The sequence below is a fragment of the Lagopus muta genome, chromosome 9, assembly GCF_023343835.1.
Source record: "Lagopus muta isolate bLagMut1 chromosome 9, bLagMut1 primary, whole genome shotgun sequence".
In the NCBI taxonomy this organism is placed as follows: domain Eukaryota; kingdom Metazoa; phylum Chordata; class Aves; order Galliformes; family Phasianidae; genus Lagopus; species Lagopus muta.
In genome coordinates this window covers 10,111,945-10,126,187 of record NC_064441.1, presented here as the reverse complement: position 1 = coordinate 10,126,187, position 14,243 = coordinate 10,111,945, and the positions used below count along the sequence as shown (strand labels likewise).

Here is a 14,243-nt window from a genome sequence, read left to right as displayed (position 1 = left end):
CCCTTCAAAGAACTCATCTTTGGCTGGGAGCCCCACAGGCAGAATATGCAGAAACGCAATATACCACCATGGAAAATAGATCCCTTTACAGAATAAAGCCCCACCTGTTTCTATAGAATTTGGTAGTGAGATTTCAACTCATTTCGTAGGAACACAACAGAGCTCTTCAGGTTTATCAAACGCTGTGATAAGAACAGGGCAAAGCGGCATTTGAAAAGCCATTTCCATTTCTGTTTGTTTTTAAATGATTAAAAAATCCAGTTTAAATATTGCAAGGAAAAGATGAAATTGAGCGAGATAAGTTCTGGCTTCTCTCCGAGTGGAAGGCAAACCCCAAAATGCTACTGCAGATCAAACAGATGGGAGCTTCTTCACCCTCCAGAAGTCTCATCCCCCTGCGCTCAGATTAACTGTAAATAGCTCATTATTTACACATAGGACAAAAGGTAAAATGAGAAAGGAAGGCAACTGCAACCACAAACAATAGGCAGAAAAAGTAAAAAAAAAAAAAAAAAAAAAAAAAAAAAAAAAAAAAGTAAAAACTCCTTCCAAGAAGAAAACATCATGTCTTTCTCAGCAAGCAACATAATTGTTACCAATATATAGCTAAATGGCTCTGCAGCATCCTGTCAGCTCTAAGGATAAACATTTGGGTCACAGCTTTGCAAGCTCTTACACAAACGTTAGCTGAGCAGATGAGAATCATTCTCTGAACAGCTGAAAATATCACAGGAGGAGACAGGATCAGGCCTAAGAGAGGTGAGGTATTCCATTACACTTGTATGCCAGTAATGCAAGGGATTAAGCAAAACCGGGAGGAAGGAAAAACAAAGAGAAGCAAGCAACCCACACGGCAGCTTTCCTGGTTAGAGATGAGTATTAAAACTTCCTAAGTCCTCTTCTAATTCTTCTAACACCTCTGCTTACTCAAGCTGAAGAGACTTCTGGAGTGCTGGTGCAAGCGTATGGCTGTGCTGATTTTCATATAAATGAGGAGTCTGAAACGTACAAATTTTGCCCCGAAAGTAATGCCTCCCACTTATTTCAGTGGAAACTTCAACAGCTACAAAGAACCCTGTTAGATAGAGCACATGCTCAGCTACAAAACTGTTTTGCAACACAGTTACCACCGCGAGCTGGGCATTTTTGCCAGCCCTGAACAAGAGCCTGCATGTGCACTAGTGAAAATCTGCTTCAGTGGAGGTGACCCACTGTGCCCCGGCTGCTATGTCAGCATAGTTGCTAGGAAGATGTTGCCCACTGGGTCAAACTTTCACTGGTTGGTCTCCATACACGTTCAGCAAGTGCTGACGAATGTCAATGAGTGCCATTTTTTCCACATGGGGGAATTCAATTGCACACCTTACCTTCATACATATTTCCACATCAGACGTTAAGGACAGACATGATTTTTCCCACTTCAGTGGTATGAGAAGAAAGTGAAGCTCAGGCTCTCTCACACATCCCTTCTCTTTCTCTCACTCTCTCTCAGACTTCTATCTTTAGCCAGCTATCCATGCTGCAATTTTCTTAAAACTGTAATTGGATAATCCTGCAGGCTCCAGGGAAACCCTTTGTCAAGAGGAATTCCTGGGGAGATAGCCCCTATTTGATGAAGTTGAGAGCTGCTGAATTAACAAGGGGCTGACTACAGATGTGATTCTTTGCTCATAGTAGAAATCTTATTTTAACAGCAACTATTTTTAAGGAACCCTACAATGAGTTGGACTCCTCAGTGATCTTTATGGGCCCCTTCCAACTTGGGATATTCTGTTTCTGTGATTCTATAAAATGCTTGTACGTTTCACATCCCAAAACGATGGCTGAGAAACGTGAGATGAGCCTTCTGCTTTGCAAATGCATCAGAGAGGGAGGGAGGAGAAATCCTGAAATACCTCCCAAACAAGAAGTAGTTCTGTTCAAGCTTTGCAGTGACCCAATCTCAGTCTTGCAGTGACCCAATCTCAGCCATCCGTTCTACTGACAGCAGAGCAGAACACAGCATCACAAACTGCAGAAAAAAGGAAACCCCCCACCCACAAGTGCAGAAAACAGCTCTAAGCTCTGCTTCCCTCCTGCCCTGCAGCTGGAGGAGCACCAGACCTCACCCACTGGGTACAGAGTGCTGCTCCTGGGTATGCCAACCATCCAGGGGCTGTGGTGTGAGGAAAGAGAGCAATGTCTGAACTGGGAGCTCCGCTGCAGAAAGTGTTTCAGTTCCAAGATAACGCAGTGCTGCTCACAGATTTCAGCTTATATCGGCTTTTCTGTACCTCTATTTTTATTCCCTGTTGCTGTATGATGAAAAGAAAGATGGGACAGACAGCAAGGATGCTGTGAACGGTCTGAGTGCACTCACACGCTGGTTACAATCTTCTGCCTACCTTGCTGATGCAGGAGAGCCAAGCTGGGAACCCCTCAGCCACGCTGCCAGCTGCAGCAGCCATCTCTGTCTCAAGTTTTAGCAAGTCAGAGTCCTGCTGTACAGGGAGGACATTCAACAACAGTGGGGAACCCGAGACAGATGGGAGAAGACATATGAGACGTGTGCCTGCCAAAATAGCCAATATAAAATCCAAACAAAATAAGCGAGAGGAAGGCATAAAAGAACATGGTCTTGTCTCTTGTTCTGAAGGAGCAAAATGCTTCATCCCTGTTGCTGGCATCTGGCACATGCTGGCTCTGAAGGTACAGGGCTGGGAAAAGCTCCCTCTGCCTCCTCCTTCCTACACAAAGATTTCAGAGCTCACTACTGCACCATGGAGGCATTCTCCATCCCTCCACATTTTTAGGCTCCATTCCACCTCCTAAGCCTCTCTTAACTACACATTCCTTCAGGCACTTCAGAGCAGGTTGACCTGACCCAAGGCACTGCTCCAACCCACCCCTGCTCAGGGCTCATCCCCACTGCACACTGGGCAGTGCTCACCTGCACTGAGATCTGCAAGGAGAGAGCCCAGAGGTGTTCAGACACAAGCTTTCTTGCACAGGCTCTTGAAGGGATTAGGCATGACAGACCTGAGTAAGCACTGCTCTTCCCACTTGAGATGCAGACACTTGGAGAACAAGCTACATCCAGTAACACTGACAGAAATTCACAGGGCTGCATGCATAGACACCTGCTCTCTGCTTGCACAGTGGCACTGTGTCAGCAACATAATCTGCTCTACCTTCATGCAGCAGCTCCCACCTTCACACTTAATGCTTCCATCACCCCAAGTCCTCACAGCCCCATTCTCCAAACTCACCATTATCCTGCACCCTACCACCCTTCAGAAACAGAGTGAAGGCTCTTATGGAGAACGAGCTGCGAGCAACAGAAACAACTCCACATCTGTTTCCAGGTGAGCAGAACATCTGGGTCTCAATCTTACCCTCAGCTCCCCCTCCCTGCTCACCAGACAATGGGAGCAGAAATCAGGGCACATCCCAGCACCAAAGTCTTTGGGCTGCAGTGATGCTCTCCCCATGCAAGCAGGAGAAGCGTCTCCTGCACAGAACACAATTTAGCACGTAAATCTTCTGGATCTGCCAAAAGCAACCTGTAATAAATGGCCCTCTATGTTGTGAGATATGGACTCTCCACAGCACGGTTAATAAATAATACTCTGATCTCTGTGTATGGAATTGTAAGTTCAGTGACAGTTCTGCTTATCCAAGAGAGGGCACAGTCAAAAGATGGACTGCCAGGAAAAAAAAAAAAAAAGAAAAAAAAAAAGAAAAAAAGAAGTACTTTTAAATGATATAGCAAATATTAAATAATAATAATAATAACAATAATAATAATAATAAAGATAAGGAGGTTGCTGCAATCTCCCAAATCGAGAAGTAAAAAGCCTTTCCTATGACAACAAAACTAAATGCACTTAATAAGAAGATTCACAAAAGAAAGCAGAGCTTTTTTTTTTTTTATCTGTGCATTATAACCAGCTATTCACAAAGCAGAGGATGAGACAGAATGATGCGCGCATTTATTATCTGGTTTTCAGCACAAGGCCCTGTGCTCAGGATCCTGTGGTGCTGAGCACTGCACACAGCCCAAGCAATGAGCCCAGCAACGTACCGAGGGACGTGGCACCGACACAGCACACGCTGGAGCCCTCGTGGATCCTTTCTGAGCCGTTTCCACAGCCTCGCAGAACGCCTCGCTCAGGGCACAGCTGACCGCAAGCACGCCTGCCGCCGGCACTCTCACACCGCTCTCCTGGACGCGTCTCTTGCACTTTATTTCCCCCGCTACGGCTTCAATCCGTGCCCTTTCCTCTCCCTACTCGTATTCTAGCATCAGGTTCACGCATTTGAAATGCAGACGAAAATTAAAGTTGCACCCATCAGCGCGTGTAGCGGTCGGAATGCCCAAATCTCCCCGGTCCAAAGGCGGACACTTCAGCACCGCTCCGGGCAGCGGCCGCAGCAGCAGCAGCCGCCGGGGCACCACGGCGCTCCCGCAGCCTCAGCTCCGGCCGCGCTTAGCCGGGGGCAGCGCGCACCGAGACCCCCTTCCCTCCCCTCTCCTCTCCTCCCCTTCCGCAGCTCTCACCGCGCGGGGACGGCTCTCAGCGAAGCAGCACCTCGGCTTCCCCACCGCAGCCGAATATTTCCGCTTTTTTTTTTTTTTTTTTTTTTTCTTATCCTTTCTTATTTTCATATTTTGTTATTACCCTGCTAAGCTGGCAGCGGATGGATAGCAACGACCGCGATCTCATGCCCAACGCCGTGCAGCGACAGCCGCCTCCTCAGCCCCAAAACTTTCCCTTCGAGTGGGGCAAGTTGGGTCGAGCCGGACCGGGCCACTCTTCCCCACCCGCTGTTCCCCCCCATGCGAGCACCGCGTCTCACCTGGGCACGCGGAGGGCTCGCACCGCCACGTTCCGCGCGTCGCGCTCTCTCCTTCGTCCTCCCCCGCGGCCCCCGGCCGCACGGCCCGGCCCCGCCCCGTCCCTCTCGCCGCTCGCGGGGTCCCGCTGCCGGGAGGAGGAGGCGGGGGACGCGGTCGTGCTTTGGGCATGGCTCCCTCTCCTGGCCCGAGCTGCTCGCAGTTCCGCGCAGCGGGAGGCAGAGCGGGGCGTGCGGGCCGGGCACGGTGAGAAGGGGCTGCCGTGGGGTGATGTGCAGCCCCCCGCCGACACGCGGCGCGTTTTGCTGGACGACGCGGTAATCGCAGAATCGCGGGACATCCCGAGCTGTAAGGGATTCACGCAGACCATCGAGTCCAACCGCAGTCTCCACGCAGCTCCATCCAAAAATCCAAGCCATGGATCTGAGAGCATTGTGCAAATGAACTCTGGCAGTTCGGGGCTGTGTCACTGCCCTGTGCTGCACGTTCCGTACCCACCGCCCTCTGGTACAGAACCTTTCCTTAACATTCTCCAACCTTCCCCTCACTCAGCTCCATGCCATTCCCTCTGGCCCCGTTGTTGTCACCGTCACCAGACAGCAGGGCTCCCTGTGAGGAGCTGCAGGCTGCCATGATGTCACCCCTCAGTCCGCACTTCTCTGGGCTAGACAAACCAAGGGACCTCAACCATTCCTCTTCTACCTTTCCTTCCAGACCATTCCCCAGTGTCACAGCCTTCCTTTGGTTTTCTCTACTAGTTTTATGTCCTCCTTACACTGCAGTGCCCAACACTGCACCCGGTGCTCAAGGCAAGGCTGCATAACGCAGAGCAGAGCAGCTGGTGATGCTGGGCCAGGTGCTTGGCCTGGAAAATGTGGAACAAAGTATTTGTCACAAGGTGTCTTCAGGGTAGATAATTTTTATCATTAACCACTAAAGCAGCATCAGCCTTCTGTTCCAGAAGGTATTTGGGTGTGCGTTCATTGTCACATCTTTCAGTGGTAGTGCAGGGAGGAGAGATCTCCTTCCTCTCTGGCTCACCAGGACACTCTCCCATCCTGCCAGGGGGTGACCTGGCTGTGTTCATGCTTCTGTCACCTCTTGGCAGCCTGACAGTAGAGCAGTATGTCTGGACACGAAGCCTTTGGTGCTGGGGAAACTTCAATCCCTTCAAAAAGCTGCAGCACTTTTAGCACTCTTCGCTGTAGCATTGCTTCCAGGTAAGACTGAATTCAGGACTTTGGTCATTATCCCCAGGACATGGCTCCAGAATATCCAGAAGACCACATTTCATCCTGTGCTGGGGAGCAGGGTTTGGCCACCTCTTGCAGCGTGGCATGGACATCCCTGTGTTCCCTGTGTTGAGGCCAAAGAGGGATCACTGCATGCACACTGCCTCTGTGAAAGAGGGGACTGATCCTCAGCCCACCCCACTTACCACCCTTATTTTCCACACCCTGAGGATCAGTGGCTGTGTGTGAAGGAGCGGTTCTTCCTCCTGCACCTTTCTACCCTTTGCTTTCCAGGCCTCTGGCACAGCAAGATTAGGCAGAATGTTTCTTGTCTCAGCAGCTTGCTTGTCCCAGTGGTGAACGCCCTTGAAAAACTGCCTACTTGGCTTTTGCTTAGAGCCAGCTCTACTCAAGCCATCTCTCACCCAAAGCCATCCCAAGATCACAAGGCAGAGCTCTGTGCAGACTGATGTACCCCACTTTCAGCAGATCAGCCCATGTTTTTCTCCATGCTACCTGCACAGCTCCAGAATCCATGCTATCCTCCCCACAGCTACTTTAAGTATCCATACACTCAGCTGCATTACTGAATTTAGACAAAACTGGAATAGCCAGGCACATTTTTGAGCCGCATTTTCCAGCGTTCTTCCAGAGAAATACATGCCTAAAATCTTTTGTTGAAACAAGACAGTCCACTTTTCTCACAGAAGATGAAATAACAAAAGGATTGCATATTTTAGTCGTGATTTTTAATGCAGATGTGGGAGTAACTCAGCTGCTCTGGTGGTTTCTGGAAGAATTAAATAATAATAATAATAATAATGCTACCTTCTTCAGTGCAACATATTCCATCCATAGATACAGATCTGGGATAGGACATGTTATTACTCTCATTTGGGAAGATCCAAGCACTGTTGCAATACTAGTAATGCAGGTTAGCAGCCACTTGCACATACACCCTAAGAAATTCACACCACTCCAAAATCCTAGCCTCGCTCCATCAATGCAAATAGGGTTTTTACCTCAATGTCATCAATTTCCCTGGATGCTGATGGAAAGCTAGAATTCAACATTAGATACCCTTGAACAGATCATGAGTTCAAAGCCAAATTTCCAGATATTATTTTAAGGCTACATCTGATAGCAAAGCCCCAAATCACACCTGCTTATTGTGTTTTCATAAGAAATGGTTCAGACTCTTATTCCATATAGATTTAAAATATATATATATATATATAGCAATTCCCTACTGTAGATTGAGGGTAATATTGCTCACTTGGGCTCAGTGCTGTCATAAGGATTATTTTTGTATTGCTGTTTTTCTCCCAGCATTTCTCTATGTTTGTGCATGCTATTTCTGTGCAGGTTAAAATGCAACACAGTTACACCCCAGAGTGAACTATACTACAGTCTGAAGAGCAATTCAGTAAATAGAAAACATTTTTGAGCACAAAAATAAAGCAGCATTGTGCTACAATTTTGGGGCAGGGAGCAAAGAGTAGCATTATTAGGTGAAACCACAGCAGGGGGCTTAAATAGCAGAGGATGTGCTGGATGTGTTGTGTTGAGCCAAGACATTGAAACTGCTGGCATTGCAACTGCAGGGAAAATATTCCACAGAACTTCAGTGGCAATTGGCCAAAATTGGCTATGGTTTGCTGCTGTTTTGTTTGCTGCTATTCCTGTTAGCCAATTTAGAGCTAGAAACACACAAGAAGCCTGGATCACGCAGCCTATTTCTCTGTCACATCAGGCACAGTGGCATGCAGTCCCTTTGAGAGAAGGACCATGCTCTAACTTAAAAACAGGTTGTGTTTTCTGCCTGTTGCTCATCCTGCCCGTGTCCCTGGTGGTCAGAAGCCTTCTCATTGTTTCCATCACTGGTTTGTTCCCTTGTGTTCTGGCACAAGCACTGGCTCCCTTTTCAGAAGCTGTTCCGCTTACGGCTCCTCACTCCAGGATTTTTATAGATACCATTCTTGGCTCCTTTTTCTCCGAGCTCCTCAGGACTGGTTTTTCAATCTTCTTTCCTAAATGACTCTCCATTCACCTTGGACCTCTTTTCTGAATCCGCTCTGGTTTAAATTAATCTTGAAGTGCATATGGATGACCTGAAGCAGTTACAGCATTAAGCAGGAGGAGGTCTCACTGATGCCTTTATACAATGACATTGAATTCCCTATTTCTCACTGAAATTTCCCACCTGTTAATCCTAAGATTGCATTTATCTTTCCCTAACTAAACTGTGGAAGTGGCCTCTTATTTCTCCTCCATTCGTGCTTCCAGCGATAAGTTCCCCAGCTAGACCAGAAACTTGTTACTATTCTCCTGTCAGCTCCCAGTTCTCTCATGTTTGCCCCAACTCCCAGCCTGCATAAAGCTTTCTGATTCGTTTGTTCTTAGCCAGCATTTCTGATACTGGGAGACCAAGGCAGTTTCATAACCTTTAAAAGACGTGTTCGCGCTTGCTACTTTACTCACACCCACCTAACCCATTTTTCCTCCTTCCCAGTTCAGGAAACAAGCCCTAGACTACATATAATTATAGTCTGTGTAGTTATAAATGAACGTGCCTTCTGTGTTTTACACCTACATTTTAAATGGCGTTGAGAAGAGCACGCCTGATAACCTGAGATACAGGACAGAGAAGAGCCAGAGAATGACAGACACTGCTAGCATAGCAGCACATGGGCTGCCCATCTGCTTCTGTCGAGGAAGCGGAGTTCACCCGCACACACGTGTAAGGGATGCATATATTGTGCTGGGAGCATTTTCCAATGAGGAACCTGTGCTGGTCATGCAGGCACACGTGGCTTTCAGACAGGTGAGTGCTTCTCCTTTGCTGAAATGCACAACAAGCTGCAACTGTTTCAGAGTCAGATCGCCATCACATGCCATGTTGGCCCTGTCCAAACCAGATCTCAAATTGCCTTGCTCCCCAGCGGAGCACACTGCGTGAGCCTCTGCAATAGCCTTGAAGAGTGAGGAGGGGTTGGAAGCACGGCTTCATTGTGAGTTCATCTCCATTTATTCCTGGGGATGTAGCAAATAGCTGTTGTCCATGCTCATGTGCTAAATGTCGTTAGCATCTCTTCCCCCCGTGTTGCCACGGTGGGAGCACTGCTAACGCAAACAGTTCACAAAAGGAAACTTGACCTTACATGACTTGCACCTAAGTCCATTCAAATTTCTGTCACAAATGTTTTGATACTGCCTAAGGCCAGAGAGATTTTCCACTCCTGTGAGTCTGTGTTTCATACAAACTAAAGCACTTCAAATCAGCAATGGAGATTATCTCCTCATCCTGCCAACGGTTTCAACGCGTTTGGCAGGTATCTGACCCATGCCTACACACCAGGACACAGTTTGGGTTTAGGATGCATGAGCATCCATCCACGCAGCACATTCAAATACCCCCCATTGGCATCAATTGTCAGACCATGGCATTTGTAGGGACCCTTCAGCAGGCTTGGTGGGTATTTCACAGAGCAGCATCTGTCTCAATCAGCTTTTGAAAAGTCCCTAGCCCTGCCATTAATTAGCTGCAGCTCACCTTGCTTGCTCACAGGTACCAGCAGGAAGCAGTGGGCTGCCAGCAGATTAATAAAGCCAGATAGTCTGAGTACAGTCTTGGCTGTCTGGCCAGTTTCCTATCACTGGATATTTCTACACAGAGTGGTCTCTGGAGTTGTTTCCAGACACCACGCTCCTCTGTCTGATGGCTCACTGACAGAGCTGCTCTTGACCAACACAAAGGGAAAAGACACTGAAGTAATGCAATATTTTCCCTGAGTCAATTTCAAAGAACATACGAAAGAAGGAAAAGCCTTCAGACATCACGTTTTAGTTGCAAAACCTCTTCCTGTTTTCACATATGCTTATACAGGTGTTTTGATGTTCTATTAGTTCTTTCAATAACCTTTTTTTTTCTCTCTGAACAAAACCCAGCTTTTCTGAGTAGCTTTCCCATAATGAACTGCAATGCTTATGGAAAGAAAAAAAAAGAGAACATCATATGGGGAATGAAAAAATCCATTAGCACATTCCAAAAGCATATTATTATAATCAATAACAGTTTATTTTTTTCCCCTAGAAACGCAACATCATTCTGCAGAATTGCCTTTTAAATCTTTGATTTCACTTTAACAGCGATGAAGCAACATTAACCTTTAGACTTTCAGTTTATCTGTGCATAAATAAAGGATTTCTTAAGGAAAACAACACTTGTGTGTAACACCAAGAAAGGTTACACAAGCAACAGCAAGCTCAAAATCCGCAGAAAATCCTACGCTGTGTATGGATGGGGTACCTGCAGGTTAGCAAGGCTATGGATGTACAGAGATGGCTCTGCTTCCCTAGACTGGGAATTCCTCCATAACAAGCTGGCATATTGTAACCAAGGGGCAGGACTCTGCTCCTGTACTAACGGAGTTGCAGCAGTTCGTACTGGTGGAAGTTCTGGCATTGTCCAGCTCTGTTGTCAGGTAGAACACCCATCTGCACAAAGAATGATTCCTGGCATCCTTGCAGTTCATTTCCCCCGTTAGTGTAATTCCAGGCATTGAAATTTCCTTTCTCTCAATAGCTACAATCCATCATTATAAAAATAAGCAGAACAGAAAAAGCAGAATGGCCAGTTTTGCTTTAACTCCATTGACCTCTCTGGATTTACATTAGAGAAGACTCTGGAGTAATAAATTTGCATTTGCACAATTACCAGGATCGTGCTTTAATTCCTCCCACCCCAACTGCTATTGATTTCCCATGTGTTAGAGCAGCTCAGTGCAGCTGCTCCAGGCCAACATCAGCAGGAGCACACAGGGAGATGTGCTAGTGCATCTCAGTAGAGGGTGGGGGCGGCTTCTGCTGAACCCACCCCATTATTCCCTCCTCCTGAAGCACCAGGGAGGAATGATTCCAGAGCAGAGCCCTGGTATCTGCCATAAAATAGCCTAACAGAGCAATCAATTTTTAAATGGAAATCGGTGGGATTATAAATGTCATCTTGAGCTCTGTGAAAGCAGAAGAGAAAATGTAGGGATGCGCAGGGTAACTTCCAGTTCTGAGGTTCCACCTCTGTCTTCAAGGGAAAATCAACAGTGCTCAAGACTATTTTCTTTCCTGTAGCAGGAAGAAGGACTGAGCCAAAATTCATCAAGGTGCAATAAATATTATTAACCTCCTAGCATATAAAAAGATTGGACAACGTTTTTTGTAGGATGGGGTGAAGCCACAGGAATATTTCATTAATTGTGGATGGCATTCAGAGAACAGCTGTAAAGATCAGCAGAGGAAGTACTCAGTTTGTGTGCAGAATGATGAAAGGATGCTGCCTGCGTGTGTGGGTACGGCAACCTACAGCTCTCACAGGAATGTGGGCACCTTTGAGGAAGCTGCTTTGGTTAGGGCAGTTAATTACCGCTGTGTAATTTGACAGAAAAAGACTGAATTAAGTCAAGGGAAATTGGACAGAAATATAGGCAGCCTGAAGACACAAGCCACGCTTATGGGAGCTCTTCTTTTTTGGAAGCAGATCACCCACCTGCCTTTTCCGTATGAAATGAGAGATCTTAAAGATCACTGAAGAGGAGGGAATCAAGAGCAATGCATTTGTTAGCAAGTCATAAATTTGCAAGGAGGAAGCGAGGGGAGCAGAAAAAGAATGAACTTGAATTTCACAGGGGCACAAGGCATCCTGGAACCTCGAGATGCTTGCCTGGTGGCACAAAGCCATCAGCTGGGAGATGCAGAGTCACAAGGCAGCCTTGGCCCTGGAGCTCCCAAGTAATTAACTAGCGATGTGGAGACTTGCTTGGCAGGCTGAGAGTTAAACCATCTTGTGGGTATAATACTTTGTCCTCACAACATGACAGATAAACTTTGGAGGAGGGTAATTGGCTGAAATGGAGAGCAAATAAAGCCTGAGATCATACTCAGTGCTCTATTATTTTCTCATTTAAACTGCCCTGTGTTATTATTTCTTTGAGCAGGGCACGGATGACAGGTCCTGGGTGAGCTGAAGGCCTCTGCCCGTCACAGAATCACTGAACCACAGAATCAATAAGGTTGGAGTAGACCACTAAGCTCACCTAATCCAACCATCAACCTATCACACCATGTGCACTGACCACGTCCCTCAGTGCCACATCTCCACGGTTCCTGAACATCTCCATGGACAGTGACCCCACCGCCTCCCTAGGCAGCCTGTGCCAATGCACCACCATCCTTTCTGAGAAGAAATTTCCAACCTGAATCTCCCCTGGTGCAACTTGAGGCCATTCCCTCTCATCCTACCACTGTTACCCGGGAGAAGAGGCTGAGATCTTTCAGAGAGTTGTAAAGAGCGATAACTGAGCTTCCCCTTCTCTGGACTGAAAAACCACAATTCCCTCAGCTTCTCCCCATAAGACTTGTGCTCCAGACCCTCCACATCTCCTTTGCCCCCCTCTGGACACGCTACAACCCATCAAAGTCTTTCTTGTATTGAGGAGCCCAAAACTGAACACGATATTTGAGGTGCAGCCTCACCAGCACTGAGTACAGAGGGAGCCATCCTCAGAAGGCTGAAGTTAGAGGACTTTTCAAAGCAACATTGTCCATCCCATCAAACATGAAATCTTCATTCCATCTGCATCAAAGGTATTCTTTCATATGAGCTACTAAACTCTTAAAAACCATTAAAAATACTTTAAATTTCTGGGTTTTTTTTTTCTTTAAGATTTTTCTTCTATTTCCAGAACATTAAAATTCTCCCCTCCACTCCTTTTTAGTCAAAACTCTTCACTGAATTCTTCTTCAGTTTATAAATAGTTTTGGTCTCTCTAAACCATCTTTTTTTTTTTTTACTTTCATATTTCTAGGGGAAAAAAAATAGCCTGCTATTATTAGTCACCTACAGCCTTCAATATATTATCCAAAGTATTGTCAAACAACTTCTGTTGCACTATTACTGGGAAGATACCCTATTAAAATGGGTATTTTTGCTTTGACCAGTCCCTTGAGGTAAGTTTCTCAACCCCATGGTTGTGCAATCAGTTAACAAATTATTTTAAGGTCAAAAATACACTTAGAAAAAAACGTTCAGTTTGTTCTCACACAGCTGTGTGCTCCTGGATCTCCTGGATGAGCCCAAGCCACCACGTTTGGGTTCACCCAGCAAGACTCCTGGACATAGCACAGTGAAGATAGTTGAGAATCTATCCTAATGAATGAGAGCGTGGGTCAGATGAAATTAGAAGCAATGCTACCTACCTGGTGCTACACTGTAACTCAGGGAATTCTGTGTATGGCTGTGTGAGGAGGGTGTTTGGACAAGAGCTGTGACTCCATGTTCCTACCCAGATGTATCTGTACCTGTCTGGCTGGGCCTCCTTTGAGCTCGTTTCTTGGTCTTGCTTCATCTGAGTTACAATTACAACATCTTTCCTCTGTACTTAATGTACTTTTAGAGTCTATTTAGCAAGTTCAAGCTCTAAATAAATTTTCTACCTTGCAGTATGTGGCAGTTTTCTATGGAAAAGTCTCCCAGCAAGCCAATTTAACAAACTGTAATCTGAATTTCCTCATGAGGATAAATCTGGGGCTGCAACTTTTGCCTTCCCCTTGAGCACTCTTCTCTGCTGGTAAAAAGAAGAGACCTCCTTAAGCTTTTTATCCTGTGAAATCACATCACCTATCATTTGCAGGCATGGAGTTTTTCTGCTCACACATGCTGTCAGTCGTTCTGTGGGGTTATATCTCATGCAAACCAAAATAGGTTCTGATTTGAAATGTTCTTCAACCTGACTGTTCGCATGATAAATGACATAATGGAGTCACATTCGTTAGCAGCAGAAGCAAATTCCAAAATAGAATCAGACAATTACTAAACAAACATTCTGTAATTATCTTTTCTTTCCTGACCAGCTGAACGATGGAGAGAGCAGCAATGTGTGGAGCTCATGATTAGGGCTGGTCATTTAGGCAAGAAAAAATATCGGAGCCAAGCATATTTCATCAATCAAAGAGTGGAAGGAGCAGGTTTCATCTGATGGGACCAATATTGTAGCAGATGTTGATCGTTTCTCCTGGTGTTGACTCCCACTGACTTCCCCTTTTATACACTTAATCTGTCTCCTACATCATTTCATGCAGCCTCCTCTGGCTTATTTTCTTCTGTCTTGTATTAATAATTG

The 14,243-nt window shown here is 46.2% G+C and overlaps 1 protein-coding gene across 1 annotated transcript in view; it reads right to left on the bottom strand.

Moving 5' to 3' along the window:
- Window positions 1-5,177, bottom strand: part of LOC125697777 (interleukin 1 receptor accessory protein) — a 41,245-nt gene extending 36,068 nt beyond the window's left edge. Inside the window, 3 exon segments of the mRNA XM_048955370.1 lie at window positions 4,840-5,088; window positions 5,090-5,156; window positions 5,159-5,177. Of these exon segments, the coding sequence (XP_048811327.1) occupies window positions 4,840-5,088; window positions 5,090-5,156; window positions 5,159-5,177 (335 nt within the window).
- Window positions 5,178-14,243: the final 9,066 nt, after the last annotated feature.